General features: G+C 33.9%; 2 protein-coding genes across 2 annotated transcripts in view; both read right to left on the minus strand.

The window, feature by feature from the left end:
- Window positions 1-2,393: 2,393 nt before the first annotated feature.
- LOC139687414 (zinc finger protein ZFP2-like) lies at window positions 2,394-4,361 on the minus strand. Its single transcript, XM_071584533.1, has 2 exons — window positions 3,716-4,361; window positions 2,394-2,548 (listed from the first exon to the last, which is right to left on the minus strand). Exons 1-2 carry the CDS (start codon window positions 4,284-4,286, stop codon window positions 2,394-2,396), a joined length of 726 nt encoding a protein of 241 aa, XP_071440634.1. The 5' UTR covers window positions 4,287-4,361.
- A 14,945-nt stretch (window positions 4,362-19,306) lies between these two features.
- The window catches only part of LOC139687415 (zinc finger protein 107-like), an 81,859-nt gene continuing 78,073 nt past the window's right edge, over window positions 19,307-23,092 (minus strand). Inside the window, exons 13-14 of the mRNA XM_071584534.1 lie at window positions 21,182-21,250; window positions 19,307-19,492 (exon numbers count right to left, since the gene is read on the minus strand). Of these exons, the coding sequence (XP_071440635.1) occupies window positions 19,307-19,492; window positions 21,182-21,250 (255 nt within the window). The remainder of the gene's footprint in view (window positions 19,493-21,181; window positions 21,251-23,092) is intronic.

Genomic DNA, 23,092 nt, shown 5'->3' on the forward strand with positions numbered 1-23,092 from the left:
ATGCCTGGTTATGTTGAAACATTATAATAAGTAATACAATTCAAGTAATATCAGAATATAAAATTTCACCTGTGATTTTTGGAGGGGGCAATTTTGCACAAAACTTTTCAATTACTATTTATTTAATTTTAAAAGAGTATGTATGATACCTTTAAGGATTCTCTTTTACACGTACTTCATTTAGTCAAGACTTCACTCTTGATGAGAATGATTATATTAAATGCTGTCCAGGCTGGCAATACAACTGATCTGAAACAATTGCTTGCCGAAACCAACTTAAGTCCATATTTTAATGACTAATGGTGTTGACATAACATAAAAGGTAACACAATTCATGTAAAATGAGGATATAAAATCACTATTGCCATTTTTTGAGGGAGAAATTGCACACAAAACTCTAATTGCTATTTATATTACATCAAAATTCTATGTATACTGTCAGTAAGGCTCTTAAATCACAGTTACCTTGTTTGATCAACACTTCTTTCTAAATAAGAATTAAAATGGTAATTGAAGACCCCTATCATATGATTTTTCCCAGTTGTATTATTTTCAAAAGATATTTGTTTAAAGCTGGTTACACCTGTCAACTCAAATTAATTTTATTAACCTATGAAGGCAGCAATGCATTTTCAATGAGATGGCCCCCAAGTGTATAATGTGAACATTCCGAAAATATTTATGATATATTTGCAGTACCCACTACCCCTGTAAAGAGTTATTCTATCATAAGTTTGCGAACTTTAAATTTATTTCATTGGTCACATTTTTAAAAGTTTTTCTGCTCCTCAGTTTACCCTAGGAAGCTATTTGAATCTATTGAGATGTATGTTTAATTCAATAAAAAAGAGTAGGCTGATAACCAATGCAGATTTGCTAGTAGAACACAAATAATATTAATCTTCCGAAACATTTCTGGTGATATATCTCCTCATCACCCATTTGCAGGTAAAAGGACAATTCATTCATTCTGCATATTTTAAGAAATGGAAGTATTTGGACCAGTTCTAATGCATTAGAAACACAAGTTCAACAAGGCGCTGCTATGGAATTTAAGTGATGTATCTAATTTCTTCATTAGGGATGATCTGTTATTTCAATGGAATTGCAGGAATACAGCTGCTTTAATGAGGAAAAACCTCATTTAGATAAAGAATTTCCTAAGGATATAAAATGGAATGATACAATTGGGTAAGGTGAAATATTCTGTACCTGGCCCATAGTTGGTATTCCAAACCAAGAAAAATATAGGGTTTCTGTCTGGACACATATGTCCTTAGACCGGTTTCAACTTAATTTCACAAGTAGTTTGTTTACGCATATTGTTGCAGTACATGGATAATATAATTCCTGTTGAAATGAATAAACTTAAATTTCTTGCAACCCTAGAATTCTTTAATATGGATGCATTTATCCCTGAGGAAATTAATCCAAAGTTAACAGAATGTAAAGGGCTCAACTCCTTCAATATGAACCATTAAAAAGTAAGAAGCATAATTAAAACATGATCTTATACCCCTTGGAAATAATCCACTCGAAGGATGGCCATAAGGTGAAGCAATACATAAAACATCAAATGGCCATGTTTTTATTATAAGAAAAGGTGCAAAATGACTTTTACAAGGAATTAGGGATGGGTAATCTCTGGGCAAGGAGAGTGCTGCATTTGCTGAAAGCCATTTACAAGAAAATGTCCAAACAAATTTAGCAGCAATGTTTCAACAATTCAAGAGGAAATTGACCTATTTTTTACTACGTACTTTCACAATATATGAGATATGGCTCCAAAGACTACTAGCAAGAAACAAAACATTCATCAAAGCATTGAATGAAAACCAGTTTTAGTGCCAAAGATACCCAAGTAGTAAAATCTGGTTTGGCAAAGCACCTTTATATCCAATCCCATTCGGAACCCAAAATTTTGAATGTCTAGATATGTGAACCTTCTAGGCAGTCCTCCTATTTCCCCTTCTTCCATCAAGAGATGGTTCTCATGACAGAAATACTACAATGTCACTTTATCCTAAAGGCAAATTCCACAGAAGGTAACATCGTTCCAATGCCTATTTTGGTGCAGAGACAGAACCTTTAGTCTTAAAGCTACAATTTAATGAAATTAATAAGGTTTTGGTCCAGCACAAAATGCATCAAAACAGCAGATAAACAAAGTTTTTAAAGCCTATATTTTGGCAGTAAGAAAACCAATATCAAATGCTTCCAGTTTGGCAAAGGGAATTTATATCCAAACCCAGTTATTCAAACCCTTATAATGAATAATTTATATAGGAGAAAGGAGGTAATCTAGCTCAAAATGTCTAGATAGGTAAAATTTCTCATCGACCCCCCTTTTTTCAGCTCTTCCATAAATACAGGGTGTTCCGGACTGAAATACCTCAATTTCTCATTACTGTGAATAAAACTTCAGCAGAATGTAACTGGGTCCTAATCACTTTCTTTGTGCACAACCAGGTACTCCAAACTCTTAAAATCCTAAGGATGACATCTGCAATGCATTCTCCAAGATCATCCACCAAGAACCAGGGAATACCTTCAATGCATTCCAGTATTAACATAGGGGCATTTATGTAAATATACCTTTACTTCTTCCTAACCAAATGCTGTGTGATATAGACAGATGCCTTGTTTCATCTTACTTTCATAGGTATCATGCAACAATTCATTCTGCACCAATAAACATTCGTCAACAAACCATGCCCAACTTTGCATATTTTTTCTTCAGCAACATTCTAAACATCGAAACCAGCCCACCTTAGGCTTTCCACACTTACTGAAGGGCCGAAGAGAAAACATACATTCCAATGTCTCGTTGACAATAAAATTTCTTTTTTCTCTTGGACAACCAACTTTGCAAAATCTTTATCTCATCATCGTATTCCTCAAGGAAATAAAAAGCAGGTATATTTCTAAGCAAAAAGGCATGAGGCAAGTGTTTTGGCTTGTACAAACTGAACTTAGTAGATAGTACTGAATTGAACTTATTAATAACTATCCTAGCATGATTGATGTACAAATAGATGAAATATATATATATATATATATATATATATATATATATATATATATATATATATATATCAATTATTTTTTATTTAAAAAATTATATAAAACAGGACAATGTCACTGTTAAAGAGTTATAATTTATGTTTTACAATTGGTTTTTCCAGAGTGCAAGTGAATATTTGGGAAGAGTTAAGGAATAACAAATAATTCTCAGCAGTCTAATGCACTTAATACACAATTTTATGTAGCCTAAGCACTCTTCTATTCACAATGCTCCAGGTAGTGAATGATTATTGACATATCTTACATTTTTATGATCATTTTGCAGAGTGTGTCATCATGTGCGATATTAGACGACTACGCTGAATGAATGCCTTTGAACACATATGGCACTTGTGTGGCTTTTCTCCAGTGTGTGTCAGCATGTGCCTCTTTAGTTGACTACTCTGAATGAATGCTTTCGAACACATTGTGCACTTGATAGGCTTTTCTCCAGTGTGTGTCATTATGTTTGCCTTCAGTTCGCCATTCTGGGTGAATGCTTTTGGGCAGATGTTGCATTTGTGTGGTTTCTCCCCAGTGTGTGTCAACATGTGCCTCTTTAGATGACTACTTAGAATAAATGCTTTTGAACACAGGATGCACGAGTGCAGGTTTTCACCAGTGTGTGTCTTTATGTGTGACTTTAGTTCACCACTTTGGATGAAAGCTTTTGAACAGATGTTGCACTTGTATGGCTTTTCCCCAGTGTGTTTCAACATGTGCCTCTTTAGTTGAGTACTTATAATGAATGCTTTTGAACACAGGCTGCACGGGTGTGGCCTTTCACCAGAGTGTGTCTTTATGTGTGACTTAAGTCCACCACTCTGGGTGAATGCTTTTGAACAGATTTTGCACTTGTGCGGCCTTACACCAGTGTGTGTCAGTATGTGCTTCTTTTGATTACCGCTAAAAGCAAAGGCTTTTGAACAAAAGGCACACTTGTATGGCTTTTCACCAGTGTGTGTAATCATGTGTAAATTTAGGTTACCTCTGGAAGTGAATCCTTTTGAACAGACTTTACACTTGTGTGGTTTTTCACCAGTATGTATCATCATGTGTGACTTTAGATGACTTTTCTGAGAGAATGCCTTTGAACAGATGTTGCATTTGTATGGCTTTTCGCCAGCATGTGTCAACATATGACCCTTTAGACAACTTCTTGTAGCAAATGGTTTGGAACAAATATTACACTTGTGTTGTTTTTCACCAGTGTGTGTTAGCATGTGCCTTTTTAAGTGACTCTTGGTAATAAATGTTTTGGAACAGATCTCACAGCTGTGTGGCCTTTCTACAGTATGTGTCAGCATGTGCCTCTGTAAAAGTATCTTTCCAGCTCAAACTTTTGAACACAATGCACATTTGAATGGCCTTTCCTCAGTGTGCGTTGACATGTGAATTTTCAGTTTACTGAAATTTAGAAAGTTTTTGGAGCATAAATCACATTGGTGCGTTTTCTTAAGAGCATGCACTAATTTGACATGACTTGCAAGGTCATGTTTTCTCTTAAATACCTCCAAACAAACATCACACTTGAATTGCATCACCTTGTTAAGGTGCACATGCATTACATGATCTTTGAGAAGGTCCCTTTGTTCAAATACCTTGTTGCAAATTTTACACACATTCAGTTGAGTGGATGAAGCATCTTCTCCTGCATCATCCTGTTTTTGGTATTTATCTGAAAGATTTGAAGTATAAGTAGATATTCATTAAAAAAGGTGCATACATTTATACAATCATACATCTACTCTTGCCTGTACATACTCATCAGTCTAAATATGTATGTTAGCAATGTCAGTTGCAATAAAATCCCAGGAACAAGCATCTGTCTTCACTTATTGCTGATCTGAATTAGGCCTTTTAGCACTTTGTCTTTTACCTTCATCAGAGTCAAAGTTGCTGTTGTTTCAAACAAAAGCAAGAAATACTTTACTAAGAAATAATAGAAACCAATAGAAAGAAAATAGTTTAACTGTAAATAATGGACATGTAAAAACAACAAATGAATGGCATTGACATCTTTCACATGATATTTAGATCTTACTTAGGATAAAACATAAGATATTGAAATGGATAATGGTTGATTTTGGTTATATCATTATAATTCTAAACTGATAACATCTAAAATCAGAATAATCAAGCAAAATTAAGGCATGGCTTGAAAACACAGCAAAATTAATTAAAGATCTAGTCTGAGTAGCTATATAAATAATACTAAATACATTAATAAATAATTGCAAATTGATGATAACATTATCATCTTTTTTGCAGTTTATTATAATATTTTAAATGGCCTTTCAGTTATATTTAAAACAATTTTCAAAAGTTAATGCAGTTTTTCACAATACATTAGAAGTACTGCAGGGGTTAATCACCAATAGTTCTTTACACCAGAAATAAGCTAAGATGAAGAGATAGCACAGTCCTTCAGCTTTCCTTACCTTCTTCCTGCAATACCTTCTCTCCCAGTCTTACTTTCATCTGAGGTATATCAGCATCACAATCATCGTTTATCTCCACTTCCTCCTCAGAGGGCATATTTACTTCTGCATTTGCCAAATGATCCTGCAAGATCAAAGAAAAAATATTACAGATTTTCAGGATATGCATGAAAAATATGTTTTAAAAACATGTTATTTTAAAAATTAAGATTAAAAAATTGTTAACTTGTACACATTATATTAATATATAAAAATAGTATTTTAGCTGATACTTCTTCAAAAAAAATTTTTTTCTTCAAACAATTGACTTGCATTGGTTAGGCTGATATGATTGATATATGCAGAGATTATGAAAGACTTGCTGGGAAGTTGTGTCAGCCTGTTCTGTTAAGAAATACAAAAGAAGTAACCGCTTACAACTCTACACAGTAAAAAACTTCAAACCTTTTTCTTTAAAAAAATAAAATGTGAGAAATAGAAATGCCTCTTGAGATTTGGCCTCAGCCCTATTGAACAGATATTAAGAACCCATCAACTGAGGCTGTGCACTTTGCCAACTAGTGCTAACTTCATATGCATTATTATTTTGTTTAGGTAGTCAGCAGTTAAGTTAGATTATGGATGGACATAACTACCAAATAGGTATTTTTGCAACTGCTAACAAAACAAAATCAAGTGACAAACTTTACATTATCTCAGTCTTCATCTCTGAGTACTTTTTCCCTTTACCCCATCCAAAATTATTATCTTGTTCCTGCCCTTTCCTCACTTGACTAGCATTCTCCCTTTTATTACAGTTTTTAGGCTCCTATTGCCAGTCAATATGGCTTTCCTCCAATTTTTGCTGCCTTCATAGGATTTTTGGACAAACCTATACCTTTGCCCACAATCTCTAGCACTTCCTGATTTGTTTTCTATTTGGTCAATTACATTTTCTCTATCCTTTTATATACCCTCATTTCAAAAGCCTTCAATCTACTTCTCTAAATGTCCTATACCAAATTTGAACCAGTCTTTTCTTTACATCTTTACTCCACATCCCTGACATTAACTCCTTCCCTGTTATTGCCTCATTTCCTAGTGCAGGTTTTCTCCTTACCTCACTGCTGCATTGACAGTATTGTTACTGAACACAATCTAGATCAGTAAACACTAGTTTTTGCCCTCCATTTTTTTCTTTTCTTCAAAATTCTACAATCTTTTTTCATTAATTTTGATTCTTATTCCATAGCTATGATATAATTGACAACCCTGCCTTACATCTCTTCCTAGAACTGCCCAACATGACCCTCTGTTCTTCACTTACACCTTCCAAGTCTGAGATATATGCAGGTTAATGATTAGCCTCCTGCTTATTCTATCTTTTCTTATTTTCCACATTTACTCATTAGTTCATCCCAATTCATTCTATCAAATGAGCTTTTGAAATCAAAAAAGATAGGTACACACTGATTGTAATCTAAATATTTCTTGATTAGTGTTCTCATTCCTTCAAAAGCATTCAGCATGCCTCTCCCTTTCCTGAACCCAGACTAAAAATCCCCTGAGTAATTATTTGCCCGAATCTATCTTTTTATCGACAATACAAAGAACCACTTTAGATAGGAAGTATTTCAAACTTATTGTTCTGTAATCTTCATATGATGTGACCTTTAATTTGTTTGGAAAGGAATTAAAACTTATCACAAAGTCTCTCAGCCAATATAAATCAGTCCATTATTCTCATATCTACCAAAATATTTTGGTAATTCTGCAAACATATTGTCTACCCTTAATACCTTATTTAACTTAATCTGCTATTAAGCCCTTTTTATGTCATCATTGGATATGCCTGGACCTAAGCCATCTTCTTCACTGTCATCTTACTTTTCCATGCTTAAGCTTGGTGACCATAGTTCTTAACCATTCAGTTCTTTGTATATTCTTTCCAAGTTTCTTGGATATTTTCTTTGTCTTAGCTTTTTTTATCTGAGTCAAGTTCTAACTGTATGTTACCATGTTGGCCGAAGTTCTTTAACAGACAGTTTTTCCCATTATTCCTTTCAATTCTCTTGGATCTTTTCTATGTCAGCTATAATCTTACACAACTTATCTTTAATTGCTACCATAGATCTTTCCCTCTTACTTTCTGATAATGATTTTACCTTCTTAAATAGTACTCTAATTTGGCCTTCCCTCAGCGGACTTATCATATTCTTGCATAATCCTGAGAACCCTCATTTCATATGCTACCAATAATTCAGAGTACCAATTACCTCCAAATATAACGAGTAGAGTCAACCCCAGCCGTACTCTAATGAATGAGCAAAGGATGGGTGAGGGAAATTGGTAGTAGCAGTAAATCAATAAATAATATAAAAATAAATAACTGAATATAAAACAATAAGAAATACAATAAATAAACTAAAAATAATTGAAATTATTGGAAACAGTAAACAGTTAGAATGATGAAATGGAGGACTAAATAAATCACGCACTATCTAGCTTGGGCTATATGTAATTGATACTTGCTAGTCAGATGCACTCACACTCTATAAGGTGTTATGAGACATTTCTCTCTGCATCAGGGGCTCACTAATCACACCAAGGGAAATACAATTAAAAATTATTACAAATGGAAAATAATTACATACTCTTGCTTGGATGTATTATATAGAATTGATCCCTGGCTAGTATCAAGCACTTACATTCAATCAGGGCTTAGGAGAAATTCCCTCTGCACCACTGGCCCATTAGTCATAAGGAATATAATTATTTAAAAAAATTACAAACTGTATGGATTTGATGTACTATACAGCATCGATCCTTGATAGTAGAATGAACTCACAATCTATCAGGGCTTACAAGAGGTTTCCCTCTCCATAGAGGGCCCAGTAATTACACTATTATTAGTGAAATAAAATTTAAAATTAAAATAAATAAAAAATAATCACCCACCCTCTAGCTTGGATGTGCTATATAGCCTTAATTCTTGATAGTCTCAAGTATCACATTCAATCAGAGCTTACAAGAGATTTTCCCTGAAACAGTAGCCCATCACCTACCAAAATGATTACAAACCATCTAGCTTGGATGTACTAAGCAGCATTTATCCTTACTTGTTGCTTGCACTTACACTATAGCAGGGCTTACAAGAGGTTTCCCTCTGCGTCAGGGGCTCACCAATCACACGTTGTGGAATAAAATCAAAAATTATAACAAATAAAATATAATCACCTACCCTCTAGCTTTGATGTAATATATAGCATTCAATCAGGGCTTATAAGAGGTTCCCTCTGCACCACTGGCCTATCAGTCACACATAGTATTATAATAATAAAAGCAAAATAATCACACCCTCTCTAGCTTAGATAAACTAAGCAGCATTGATCCCTGCTTATCGCATGCACTCCCACTATCAGGGCTTACGAGAGGTTTCTCTCTGCACCAGAGGCCTGCCAATCACTCACTTGCTTGGATATGTGAAGATGCCTTAATCCTTCCAAAACTCACTCACAGGTCGACCGTGGAATCTCATGTGACATTTATACTGTGACTGGTACTTAGTGAAAAGGTAAGGGGAGTGCCCAGAGGCTCTTGCATAATAACACCTTGGAGGACATATTCAAGTCAGACAAGGAAGTGCAAAAAGCAGGAGTCAGTTGGCTTTATGATGTGGCATGAGAAAGGTATGACTCAAGTATTATGAAGCTGCTTACAAGGATAAAAAACATGATTGATTGTCAAGGCAACTTTCAATCTTCAGGTTTTCTTATGGTTTAAACAAAGTTGAGAATACATTTCTTTTTCCATAAAAAGCAATGCAAGACCTTACTTTTTGAAGGGTCTTTGAAAAATGCAGTTAATGTGCATGACTATAGCTCATGCATATGACAATCTAATAATGGATTAACTTGAACATAAGTTCTCTCATCAAAGTAATACTCAAACCATACTGTCATGTCTTTTTCTTCTTCTTTTTCACAGTATCTTTCAATTAATCTACATCTGACTCGAATATAAATTTCCTAGCTATCAATATTCACACCAAGAAAAATAATTTTAACAGTTTGAACGAGACTTACCAACTATCAACAATAAATTTATTTCAACTGTGGCCAACCATGACATACAAAATCCTTCATCCCCTTCTCACTTAGTCAGTGGCTTTTGTTTCTACAAGAACGCTCCTCCCCAATAAAAATACATGGACCAGCTACTTCACTGTCTCAGAAAAAGTGGAAAACCTGAAAAACTGCTGAAGAGTAACATTCTCAAACCTTCATCCCAATACACTCTTCTTTTTGAACCAAACTGCCTGAAAAGCCGTTACCTTATCATCACTTCTTTATCCTAATACCATAAAATCAAACAATCAGTCAATGAAACACCATCATTTCCCTCTTCATCATAAACAATACTATTCTACCAAAACCATCATGATCTTTAACTATCCCATCCTTAATCACCCTGCCTCCCAATACCAATCTTTGATGACCACTTCTCTGTTTAGGTGATTGAAAACCTTTCAAAACCTGCAAGTAGCAGATAGTTAAGAAATGAGAGATGGTGCATATCTGAGTGCTCCTGTCATTAAAGGCATTCCAGCCTAACCAAGCCCACTGAATGCATCAAATACCTGGCTACCAATAATAAATTCATGTGTCAGGGAAATAACAAATAATATGATTTGTACATAGAGGTATTAAAAAGAATAAAGATAAGGATAAACTAAGTTATCCCAGTAAAAAACAGGAATTTGAAGTTGTATCAGAACATTTTACCAAGCCCTATCAGCTGCAGAGTAACAGAACACCTTATTAAAAACAGCATCTTTACAATTCTGACATATCTCCTTACTTGGCACAAGCGATCTATTTCCTGTTCTTAAAATTAAATCCTGCCACAATTTTCACACAAATCTAATACATGTCATGCTACATAATAGCCATTATCTATCTTAACACTTCTATTTGCAATAGAATCCTGGGCATACCTTATCTCCTCTTAAAACACTGACAAATCACTATATTCACCTATTTGAATACACTACCTATATCATGAGCAGTAATTCAATGCTTTTGCCTTTTTCATTGGAGAGGAACTACAATAAAACTATATGGCCAAAAACATATGTCAGAAAGACTAATATAGTATAATTAAATAAATAGCATAACATTTACAGCATAAAAAGTAAACATCTGTTCCTCTCATGGTTATCATGATTTGAAAAATTAAGCATTTGTCATTATGACACAAACGCTCTTATTTTTCCCTTACCTCAAGAGAAGTCCTTTCCTGAATTTGAATATTGTAGTCCACTTCCTCCTTGCTAGCTGGAATTTCAATAACCTCCGACTCTTCAATATCCACCTTCTCCCTTTTCACAGTGATCTGCATATATTTGTTAAAAATGATGAACAATAATAAAAAAATGACTAGCTTTGCCAGTTTCACCATTTAGGTACGAGAATTTTGGAACATATTGTGTAACAAAAATGATTTATGTTAGGTTATCATTGGTCATATATGAAGTGAAATGTAAATCTCAGACATTACACAATGACAAATTGAGATTTCTTCTTTTATCAGGAATCATTCAAAATTGTATGTTTTGAACTTATGACCCTATAACTTTAACTACATAAGGATTAGATGCTAGTCATTTTCTTGGCAATTTGTATGTTTACCCAAGATTAAATGAAAAACTACCATTGGTCCAATGTTTACATGAACGAAATATTTCAACATAAAAGTACATCTAATAAAAATGAATACATTAATGAATCTAACAGAGTAGTAAACATACCAAAATACAGAGGAATTACTTTGGCAATGCTATGGAAATAATTGTTTCCATAACTATTTATGTATACAAAGCATAAAAAATGAATGCTAAGATATAATGATGAAAAACACCATAATTGTAATCAGAATAAAACACGTCAAAGAAAGCCAGGCTAAGTACTCTTACGCATGCTCTTTAATAAACAAATCATTATTCAATTTTTTCCTATGTACACATCTTATTTATAAAATATTCATAATTTTTAAGTCATTTCCTGTATTTTCCATTTGGTCCTTAGACCTTTAGGCATTTCTACATTAGGGATGAAATACTCTTAATTACCCTTAATTTTCCCTTACCTCAACCGAAGTCTCTTCCTGAATTTGAATATAATGGTTCACTTCATCCTGGCTTGCTGGAATTTCAATATCCTCCGGCTTTCCAACATCCATCATCTCTCTTTTCATTGTGATCTGTACATAATTGTTAAAAATGTTGAAAATAATAAAAAAATATGACTAGCAACCTATAAATTAAAGTAGAGTGCAAAATCAACAATTTATATAGAATGAAAATGATTGTGATAATTGCAATTTGAAATTAAACAGCAGGGCTTCTGTCCTAATATCTTATGCTTATGGAATAAAATATTTTCATTTTAATCCAAGGGATGATCATTTGTATTTACGAATAGTGGGGCTAGGTATCACAGCAAAACCAATTAATAATCTAAAAAATTCTAAAATACAGAAAGACATTATGTTTGCTAATTTCAACATTTAAGGATAAGAAGTTTTGAACAGATACTACCTTAAAAAATGAATTGTATTAGGTTATCATTTGATATATATAAAGTAAAAATAAAAATCTCAGACATTCTCCAATGACTGAATGAGAATTATTCTAAATTGTGGAATCATTCAAAACTATAAGTGTTAAACAATTGAAACCAATAATTTATATAAATAAGAAAATATGCTAGTCATTCTCTAGATAAATTTGTTTCCAAAATGAACTGAAAAACTACAGGATGGAAAATTTAAGGAAAGAATTAAAGAACACCAAATGTGTAAAAAATAAGAGCTTAACATTCCTCTTTGCAAAGAAACTCATCAAAAGTGTCCACTGATATTACTTTGACTTAAATTATTTATTTTGCATATAAATGTCAAAGGCTTGATGCTTTGAGCAGTTGCAGATTTTGAAATGCATCTGTTGCAAAGATATCTTTGGCAATGAAATTTTGTATCCCTCTCACTCCCCACTCCTAGGCCTACCACTCTTCCAAGTCAAAGGTCGACAAAAGTATGTCGAATTGGAAAGTCAATTATTTAATTTCATTATAAAACAAGATAATTTGGGAAAATATAAGCTCTCCTTGATGCACCAATGCCACATTTGATGAATAAATTATGAGCATATACCTCATAAATTGCCTGTTTTGTAATATAAAATGTCCAGCTTATATATTAGCATGGGTGGATAACGTTCTTATCTTTGGAAAATTATTATAAAATGTAATAAGAAGCTTAAATTACGTTGTAACAAAAATATTAATAACGTTTAAAAAATTAAAAACAAGTTTTTCCGACTATGCCATTAGTTATTAGAGAAGATCTCAATGGAAAAATACTTTATTCAATATGAATAAATAAAACATAAAAAAAGGATTTATCAATTTTCCAACGTCCACTTTACACCTTTTTGGCACCTGCATTAATTTTTAATCCTTGCGCAACTATGATGCCTATATACAATTAAGCTGCATAATTGCTAAAAAGTAATTATAGATGTAACTCCAATTCAAATTACAAATTATGTTGATAGCGCTGATTAAAAATTACACAATTGCACATTTTACTTAATAATTCTTGGAGTTTCTTCATGAGGAGGAAATTTCTTCAAGAAAATAGGCTTCTACTGGCTTTTGAACAAGAAGTCATTACTACAATATATTATTTTCACACGAGATTATATTTCACATTGGTACATACGTAAATTCATTATCTTTTTTGTTTTTTTTACAATTTATGAAACGTAATTGCCTTTTTTATGAACTATTTTCACGAATTTTTGAAAAAAAGGCAGTCTAAGTACTCTCACACATGCTCTTCTAATTAATCAAGTATTCAATTATTTCTCACGAACATCGTTAATGCGAACAATATTCACAACTTTTAAGTCGATGCTCGTATTTGCCATTTGGTTATTACCCATTTAGGCATTTGTAAACTTGGGATGAAATCTATTTAATATAAACACGTTTATTAAACAATATGACTAAATTCGTAACGGATATTGTTACCATGGACATTATAAAATAAAAACATAACTTGGAGACAACTCACCTTTTCGCGGCAAATATTTCCCTCTTCCTGTTTGTATTCCGTTTGCCTCTCCAACGTAAGATTGTTTTCGTAACATTGCTGCTTAAACATATAGAAATCGGTCAGTATTTTAAAGCACTGATAGCAAATAAACCACGGGTGGCTTCTATCCTCCACTACCTACGAAAAAAAGATTATCAAGCTAATAAACCCCACACATCTTCTCTCAAAAGGACTCTTATTATTAACATAGTGATGCAAAGGCTTTTTATTGACCGAAAACAGGGAAATACCGACAAATTTGTGGTAAAATTACCATAAAAGCGTCATGGTGAAAACGTAAACATTCATGGCTAGCTTACTTTCAATTCCAATAACTCTTCTATTGCTTCCCGTACCAACTGCTCAGCATCGTCGTTTTCACTAAAAATATTTGTCAACCGACCACCACGGCCAAGACATAATCTACACTTTAAACTTTCTTGTCGAGACATCTTCGTAGCACTTAAAAACGGCAACTTTAAAAACTCGTAAGCAATAGATTCCAAGATGGCCGACTACATATCGATGGGTCGTTCGTTCTGAATCGATTACTAAGTGCGAGGTGTAGAGTCGATCTGGTTATATTTTGGCTCCAAGTGATCACCAAATTCAAATAAATTTCCGCATCTTATAATTATTTAATCTCTCACTTAATTGAGTGTAATCATTCTTATCAACAAATAAAACTCTTCAAATAGCAAGAGTTTAAAATAGTATTTGGTTACCTAAAAAGGACAATTTAAAAATAATATTACAATTCCGTAGTATTAGAGTTAACCTTATTTATTATTTATACGTTAACCCCAAGTTTAATCCTTTTAAAGTGATGTTGTGATAAGCTGAGTTTTCGGATAAAACATTTTTCAGAAAGCGTCACTATTCAGAGTGAAAAAAATATTCATGAAATCATTTCTGGCATAAGTTACCTTTTTAATGTGTTAATGAACCAAGCACAAATTACTTAATACGTCATTTTTTTTGGAGTTAATATATTTTAACATCGGAAGTTGAAACAAAACCATGGCATGGAATCTTAAACATACAACGACTGTTAGACAAAAGACAAATGATTTGAAATAATTTAAAAGTAAAGTTTGAATTGCTCTGTTATTTGTTTTTAATTAGACCATTTAAATTGATAGTTATTTTCCTAAGTATTTGCTGATATTTTTCTGCTCAGTAATTTTCAAAATAAATGACGTTTGTAATGTGAAATGATTAAATCCGGGTTTTCGTTTATTATAAAGAGGCAAGTCCAAAGTCATGTGTCAATTACTAGTCATACCTTTTTAGCAAAAGCTACAATATTAATACTTAGATTTTTCTTGACCTGTTTACTCCAGAAAAAAACTTGCTATAAATCAAAGTTTTAATGGTAGTTCTGTGTTAATATTAAAATGAAATTCCGTTTATTTTGAATGAATAGTGAATTAACGATTTCATGCATCATTAAAATTCAATAATGATCCATCCTTTGGATTTCTCCCAAACAATCCCCAAACTCCTCCCTTATTTGCCCATTTTTATCCGTTTTCAGTCATGTCTGCTTAACCTCCCACATTTTTCTCCCCACACAAAATACATAAGGCTCCAATGAACGCCTATTATACATTTAGCAGGACAGGTGACAATAGAAGAGACGGCATGCCATAGTCATACTCCTAAAGCTGCTCATACTGACTCTTCTTTCCCCATGCGCCCCTAATAGCAGTTTCAGACATGGACAGTATGTGGAATAGCTTCCTTTCCTATCTGTGGTTTAATACTTAGATACTATTCCCACCCATATTTGTATAATCAAAGCTAGTTGTTCGTTATTATGGTAGTTCAAACGATCAGACTTTTCCATTAGCTCAAGATAATAATAGTATTATGGCTCTATGATATAATCCCTAAGATACTCTGCCTCCCAGATTTTCCTAGGCCCATTTATAACTATTAGAGCAGTTCATCAAATTCTATCGAATAATTATTTTGACGAGTATTCTTAAAGAAGCCTAGTGAAAAAATGGAACAGTAGAACTTATAATTTAATTTCATTACTCTAGAATTACGACGGCTGATAGATGCCTTTATTTTTGGTTAATCTTGAATGTTTGCCTCGTAAACAATGGTTATTGTAAACCTTTTGACACGGATCTTGAAATGAAAGAACGGAACAGCAATGTTTTCCTTCATTTATTTATTCGCCAATTCTATGATTTCATTGATACTACAAAAGATCAAAAATATCTTAGGAAAGGCAGATTCCGGTTTTCCAAGACTCCGCATTGAATGAAATCTGAGTAATCGCGAGAAAGGTTTTCATATGTGTGATCTGGAATAAGATCCTCTCTTTTTACACCAGCCCATTTTTTTTGCATTCAAACAACTTTCTAACAAATGAAGAACGAAATGCAAGTGGCCAGCAGACGAGCTACGTATTTTATATGCTATTGCAATATTAAAAACTTTAAATGCTGCGTGAAGTAATGTGTGAAAAACGGCCATGTACTTCTATAGTTGGTTTTTAGTTCAATTCTTCTGTAGACTTGAAAACGATCAGAATATCCGCTAAAGCCGCATTTTAACTCTGCAGATGGTGTTTAAACAGTCGTGAAGTGTTTATCGATGTTTCGGCGAGAAGACTAATTTACACTTCATCCTGGAAAAGAAAATAGAGGATTTAATAGATGTTAAAGTAAGTTCAAAAGAATATTTTCCTAGCTCTTTAAATTATGTGTTTAAGATATTTCCCAGATCTGTCGAAAGAATGAACAGAACATTCACCAAGTAATTAGTTTTTTCGTTTTCCACTTTATATTAAAGAATGCCTATCATACTTCATCGCATAATAAACATGTATTAAAGGGTAGATTTTTTAATTTACCTAATTAGTAGATTACATTGAAATAGCCCCAAATATTAGGATCGGATTAAGATCATTTATTTCCATTTCAATCCATAGCATCACAACTCAATTGAGTGTAACAAAAGAAAAACGAAATGCAAATGCCCTGCTATAACGTTGTTTACTTAATTCTTTAGGCTGTGTTAATAACTTTTAATACACGTTCAATACATTTTGACAAATTGTATTATTTCTCTGACGTTAGATTGTCCAGTAAATCATTCGGAGTATCATTGATCAACAGTCGCGGTCTGTTGGTCAATGTTTTCGGTTTAGAATACTAAATTCTAAATAAATTTGGAAGATACGATAGAGGATTTAATAGATGCCAAAGTAAGTTCAGTTGTCTTGCTAAGTGTTTTAAAAATTTTGTTCGTTAGATATCTTAAATGAATTGGTATTTGGTTTATATATTCCGTACACTGTTGTCTAAATGTATATATATAAGTATAGGCGAGAGGAGTTACGTGCATTCTGGTGTTAATACATGTTAATGGCATAGTCTATTAGGTTGTGTCCATATCCTCACAACATATCTCCACAATGGTTCCTTTTTTTCTATAAGTGATTAACCTCTGTTTATTATTTAACCAATTACATAGTCTGGTGTTGTATTTCTTTCGCAAGATTAATAAAATGCATCAGATTTCTATTTTGGTGTCCTTACCAAAACTTACATTTAAATTGTAGTCCACCATGCAGTAATATGTAATCTCTTTTATGAATAGTTGATATCAGCAATTTAATTGCCTTTGGGTAAAATTGTTAGTTTTTTCCTAAATGAGCGAGTCTCACATGATTCTCATTAGAAATATATGAAAGAGTTTTGCCATACGGATTTATTGAACTGATAGTCTAATTTATAAATTTTGACTGTAGGATGTTAATGAATTATGGCATTTTAATGCTTTGCAATACATTCCTGGTGAATTCGAGAAAGATTATTCTGACGACTTGATTGACAGTGATGCTATTGACAAGAGGGCTGTGGCATCCCAGATGACATGATCATTGTCAAAGAGGAGGTTGACATTGCCATTGGATGACCTACTTCTCCAGTAGTGAATATTCATTCATCAATTGTTGCATCAATAGACGAAGGTAGCAGTCATTGGTCAGACAATGAAGAGGCAGATAATATGGTAACTGATCATACATATTCCAGCATAAAAAAATGCACACTCTTTTGGAAAATAAATTTATTATTAAATGCACTTGCACAAATTGATTCAATTATTCACCCCCTCTCCCTTCCAAGTACTCTTTCCCTGAAATATAATTGGAGCAGCACGCCAATGACATTAGACAAATGACTATCAGTCTGCATTACTTTACAGTGTACCAATTTCTCACTTACTTTTTAGACTTTTAATAGCCTCTGACAGCCTTTTTACAATTCTTTTTACACTATTTTCATTTGTGTTAATTTATTATTTAATTCTTAATGCTTAGCTCTACTTAAATCTCAATATTAATTATCAAACTAATGCCTATCTGATTCACCTGGTATTTTTCATGCATACCTATTTCTTTTAGTGTCAAAACATGGAGATAGTAATGGCTAATCCTCATCTTTAACCTGCAGAACTCAATTACTTTCTTCATGCAGTGATTCTCCGAACTAATCACCATCTATTCTTTTCCTTACATCTTATTCCAATCTTAAATCACTATCATATGTTGCAAATGCTGCCCTATTTTCCGGCATGAACTCATTATTTATTTTGTCCTGTAAAGGTGTTAAATCCTATCCATTACTTTCTGCTTACAGGTATATTAATTGAAATTCTTAAACTAGGAGATACCCTAATAACTCTATACCAGAGTCATCTATTCAATGTAACTTTAAATAATAATGCCTTGCCTAATGACTGGAAAAAGGCAAACATAACAACAATTTTTAAAAAAATCCTGTATGATTGCCTTGTCTGTAGACCAGAATGATGACCAAGGGTGTCCATCATATGTGAACGTCTACCAATAATAATTTATCAGTTGATAGGTCTATGATAACTATGCTTTTATTAACGTTTTCATTCACCATTTTAATCATCCTTAAATATTATATCATGAATATCAGGGCTTCAGGGCTCATTTTTTTGTAATGCCCGGGTTCATCTAAGACATAGCCACACAGGTTTTGAAATAAATGAGTACAAGTTTAACGACATGTTATTCATATGGAATATTTATTCACCTTATGCATGTGATTCAAAGGAAGAAAGTGTAGCAAATATTGACCTAGAAAATAAGATTAATTACTGGAAAGCCTGGGTTTGAGGAAGGTAGAGGCAGGGGTGTGGGAAGATGCTAGGATTTACTTTAGGGAGGAAAATCACCCCCTCAATCTGCCTTTCCCCCTTCACCCCCAAACAAAATTTTGAAATACAACTTCTTCGAATGGATCATATTTCATTTGTTTTCTCATTGATTTCAACCCTATTGTTTTAAGAATCTACTCCATCTGCAAAGGTAAGGGCATACTTCTGCCTTTCTCTTTCACACCTCTGCCTCTAAAGGCATGAGTTCATGCTCCTCAAACCAGCTGAGCTCCGTTACGGAGGAGTCCGTGAAAGCCATGTGGCTAGAGTTCAGCATGGAAGAAGACAGGAGCTGTTTCTGACCCAACTTGAACAAGTTGCTGCCAGGGATCAGTTCATCCTGGGGTGTCATCTCATTATTCCCATTGCACCTTGGCTCCTCAATATGAATAACCTCCTACCTGACTGCTGCCTCAGCAGATGATGCCTTTTTACTGCTGGGAATCCTGCCGGCACTACTGGTATGGAGTTGATGAAACAATTCCCATCACCTCCAAACTATCCTCACTGACCTCTAGCAATTTCCCATTTCCCCTCTTTTCCTCCTCCTCTTCCTCTGACCCTCCCTGTGTGTCATCAGAGATCTCCTCGGAGGTCATTGCCTTTTTGGCTGACTCCTTGAAGCTGCTCGCTTCAATTCCCTCACATTGAATATATTTTTTATTATAAAACACCAAAATTATAATTAAAAAATTATTGTTCTTAGATATTATCATGTTGTGTTGTGATTTTCTTAATAAAATATGATAGAATACATCACTTTATACTTTTCTTTTATGATTACATCGATTTATTAAAGAACTCTTTCATCCGTTTAAATTAAAATACCATAATCCTCAATTTAGCATATTTTCAATTTAATTACATTGTTTTTGAAAAATGAATTTTCATGTTTTTGGTGTACTTAACAATATATCAACCATGAGGCTTCCATGGCCATGTTTTTATTATGTAGCCCTTTAATAAACCGTTTTGGGAAGCTGTGGGAATGGAACTTTCACCTATGCAGGGATAGTTTGAAGGTCAAGAGGCATATATACCTCGTCAAACTTTGAGAAGAAAATTTCAGAGAAATAGCTGTGAGAAGTCTAACATTCATGAAGGCAGGCAGTGCAAGTTGAATGATATGTAGTTTGAAAGAATTCAATCATGGTAATGCTTGCATAAAGCTTGGCTTGCATGGCTTGCTTGCATAGGCTTTTAATTTATTTTGGGGTGTTCTTTAGCCGGAACTTTACGATACAGAAGTGGCCAGAGGAGGTAACTAAAGCATTTAAAAATATTTTTGTCAGCAGCAACCATTGAAAATTCAAAGTGGTATGGGTGATGAATTTTTAATTGGCAAATTTAGTAAATTTCTTACTGATAGAGGAATAAAATCAGCACTTATATTTAAAACAACATTGCAATGACTATCATCAAATGCTAAAATTAAATAAAATACTGAACCAAGAACTATGTTGATTATCTCTGCAAATTAATGCAAACTTATAATAATAGGGTTAATTCCAAATTATTTAATGAACTTAGTGACATGAATTAAAAAGGCATTTACACTTGATAGCAGGAGAAAAACCAAATTTGTTGAATGTTTCAAATATTCAAATCAGCCATCTATTGAGGATTAGTGAAAAACAGTTTCCATTTGCAAAAGTTAGCATACCAATTTCTACCAGGGAAGTGTTTTGTCACTAGAGTAGATCCAGACCTACACCAACACATGTTGCAAATGGCATTTACAAATTGCCAACTGAAAAAAGTTATTTGCATTTTGATTTTACATATTCTTGATACATATCAACTGATAGTTCATAATTACTCAAAAGGAAACACTGAGGGCAGTGAAAAGGCTTTTGCTGATGAGATAGTGTATCTACAACAGTGATGAGACCATCTTATCTTGTTCCAGCAACTGATCCTTTCCCGGGCATCCTTCATCCTATCCGAATCTTAGTTATACACTTATCCTTAATTTCCAATTCTTAATTTAAAAACAAGCAGAATTCTCCATTATTCGAAGGGTCCTGCAAGATCAAAGAAAAGCATTACATCTGCAAAGATGTAATGCTTGTTTCATAACTCCATAGTTATAACGACTGATAGAATTGTTTACGTTCTCCTAATCACTACTGCAAACTGAGGTATATAAACTGCAGTCATTAATGGTCACAATAACTCAAGTGAGGTGATAGGATAACAAAATAGAAAGTGCAAATACATTTTAAGAGGGAAGATAATAAAAATTCAAATGGCTAAGTTCAACTGTGAACAATACTGATGTCAAAGCACAGATTGCTAATTATGCAAGCAACATGAATATATACGCTCACCAAATTCTCTGCTTCACCATTGCTGGACCAGTCAGCTTGAATTAATTTGAGCATTGGCAATTCTACATCCTTTACAGGAGCAACAGAGCAACCACTATGAGTGTCAACCTCCTCTTTGACAAGGATCACATCATCTCGAACATTCAGTCTTATTCTTTTCAGCATCACTGGCAATTGCATCATCAGCAATCTATTTTCAACCAGAAAACTGAGACAGCATAAAAATGGCAGACATTTAGCACTTTAATAATGGCAGATGATAAAAATTTCAAAAAAAAAATTATCACACCGACATATCTTTTGAGCTTTTTGAAAACTGAGCAGCTGTAGAAAATCTAATTAATATCAGAGACTTCAATAATTAACTTTGGGAAACCATATTTTTTAAAAACTGCAATGCATTGTTGCTGAATTCTTTGAACTAAATCTTGACTTTGTTGTTGACCTCATTGTTGTCCTCTGGTAGGGTGATCCATGTGGCCGGGCTTGCTGAACAGTGCCGCAAACTTCTTCTCCGTGCCATCATTGGCGCTGGTGGTAGTGGCTTTACAGGTTTTGCTGATTTACCAGGCTGGATTTGCAATTGCCTAATGGTCTGCATCTCTTGAGATAAGGCCTGAAATTTTGTCTGCAGGGCTGGAGCCAATGGGGGTGGATCCTGCTCCCCCATGCTCAGCTTTGGTGACTTGTTCCTTGGTTCAGGAGATGGTGAAGACATGCTTGGCTGTGGATGGGATGTGTGTCTAACTTCTGGATGCTTTGCTTGTCCCTGGGTTTGTCTTGGACTGAAGATGGGTGAGGTCAATTGGTTTGACATGTGCATGGTGGGGTAACCACCACATACAATGGAGAGATCTGAAGGCACTCTTCCTTTGTGAACCTTTTTGACTGACAAACCAACTCAGGCCTTGTCTCACCTATATATCCACCTGGCTCCCAAATCTGAGGCTAAGTATACCAGATTCAGTATCCCCTATCATAATCACTGAGCATCAGGGAGCAGGAGCCACCCGCATGGGCTTTAGCCCTGCAAACTCAATTTCAGGCCTTATCTTGGTATTTGGAGGCTATTGGGGGCTAGTTACTTTCTCTGCTCCAGTTACGGTTTTCAAGGAAGACCCGGTACCCAAAAATCACTTAACCTTTAATGGAAATGCAGGTGTACAGAGCGCCTTGGCTGGGACTTGAACCCGGGACCCTCCAGTCAGCAGTCCAATGCTCTACCAACTGGACTACAACAACATACACATGTATATATATATATATATATATATATATATATATATGAGAAAGTAGTTATTGGGGAAAGAATGAAGAGTTTGGGTAGGGGTGTAATGAGAGGAGAAGATCTACCTATGTGTGGAATTGGAAATTGACAAGCGGCTTAAATATCCTGCTGCTACCAAAGCAGGATATTTAAGTGATGACTTAAAATGGACATGATACAATCTTGGAGGTTTAAATGACTGGATCACCCAGATATATGGCATCTCATGCTTGTAGGTTTATGCATGTGTTAGTATGTCTGCTTGAGTGTGCATTATTGTTTGTGTGTGCTAGTATTACGGTTAGTGTGTTTTTCTCTGCATAGGTGAATGTTTTTGATAGTGTTTTGTTGTGCATATATATGTATATAATCGCATTTGTCACTGCATTTTTGATAATAATTATATGTTAGTATTTTCCATCTACCCTGAAATTTTTAAGCATATCATTCTGTGGGAAATGTTGCTAACTTTTTGATAGTTAAGAGATTTGAGAGAAAATGCTGATTTTCATTGGAAAAATTGGCTTATATTACAGCTATATTGTAACGATGAATTACTGAAATAAACCTTAGTCCATAATTAAATGCCTGGTTATGTTGAAACATTATAATAATACGATATCTATAAGGAGATAGTAGATTCT

Source organism: Hetaerina americana, unplaced genomic scaffold (assembly GCF_022747635.1).
Source record: "Hetaerina americana unplaced genomic scaffold, ioHetAmer1.1.p SCAF_195, whole genome shotgun sequence".
In the NCBI taxonomy this organism is placed as follows: Eukaryota; Metazoa; Arthropoda; class Insecta; order Odonata; family Calopterygidae; genus Hetaerina; species Hetaerina americana.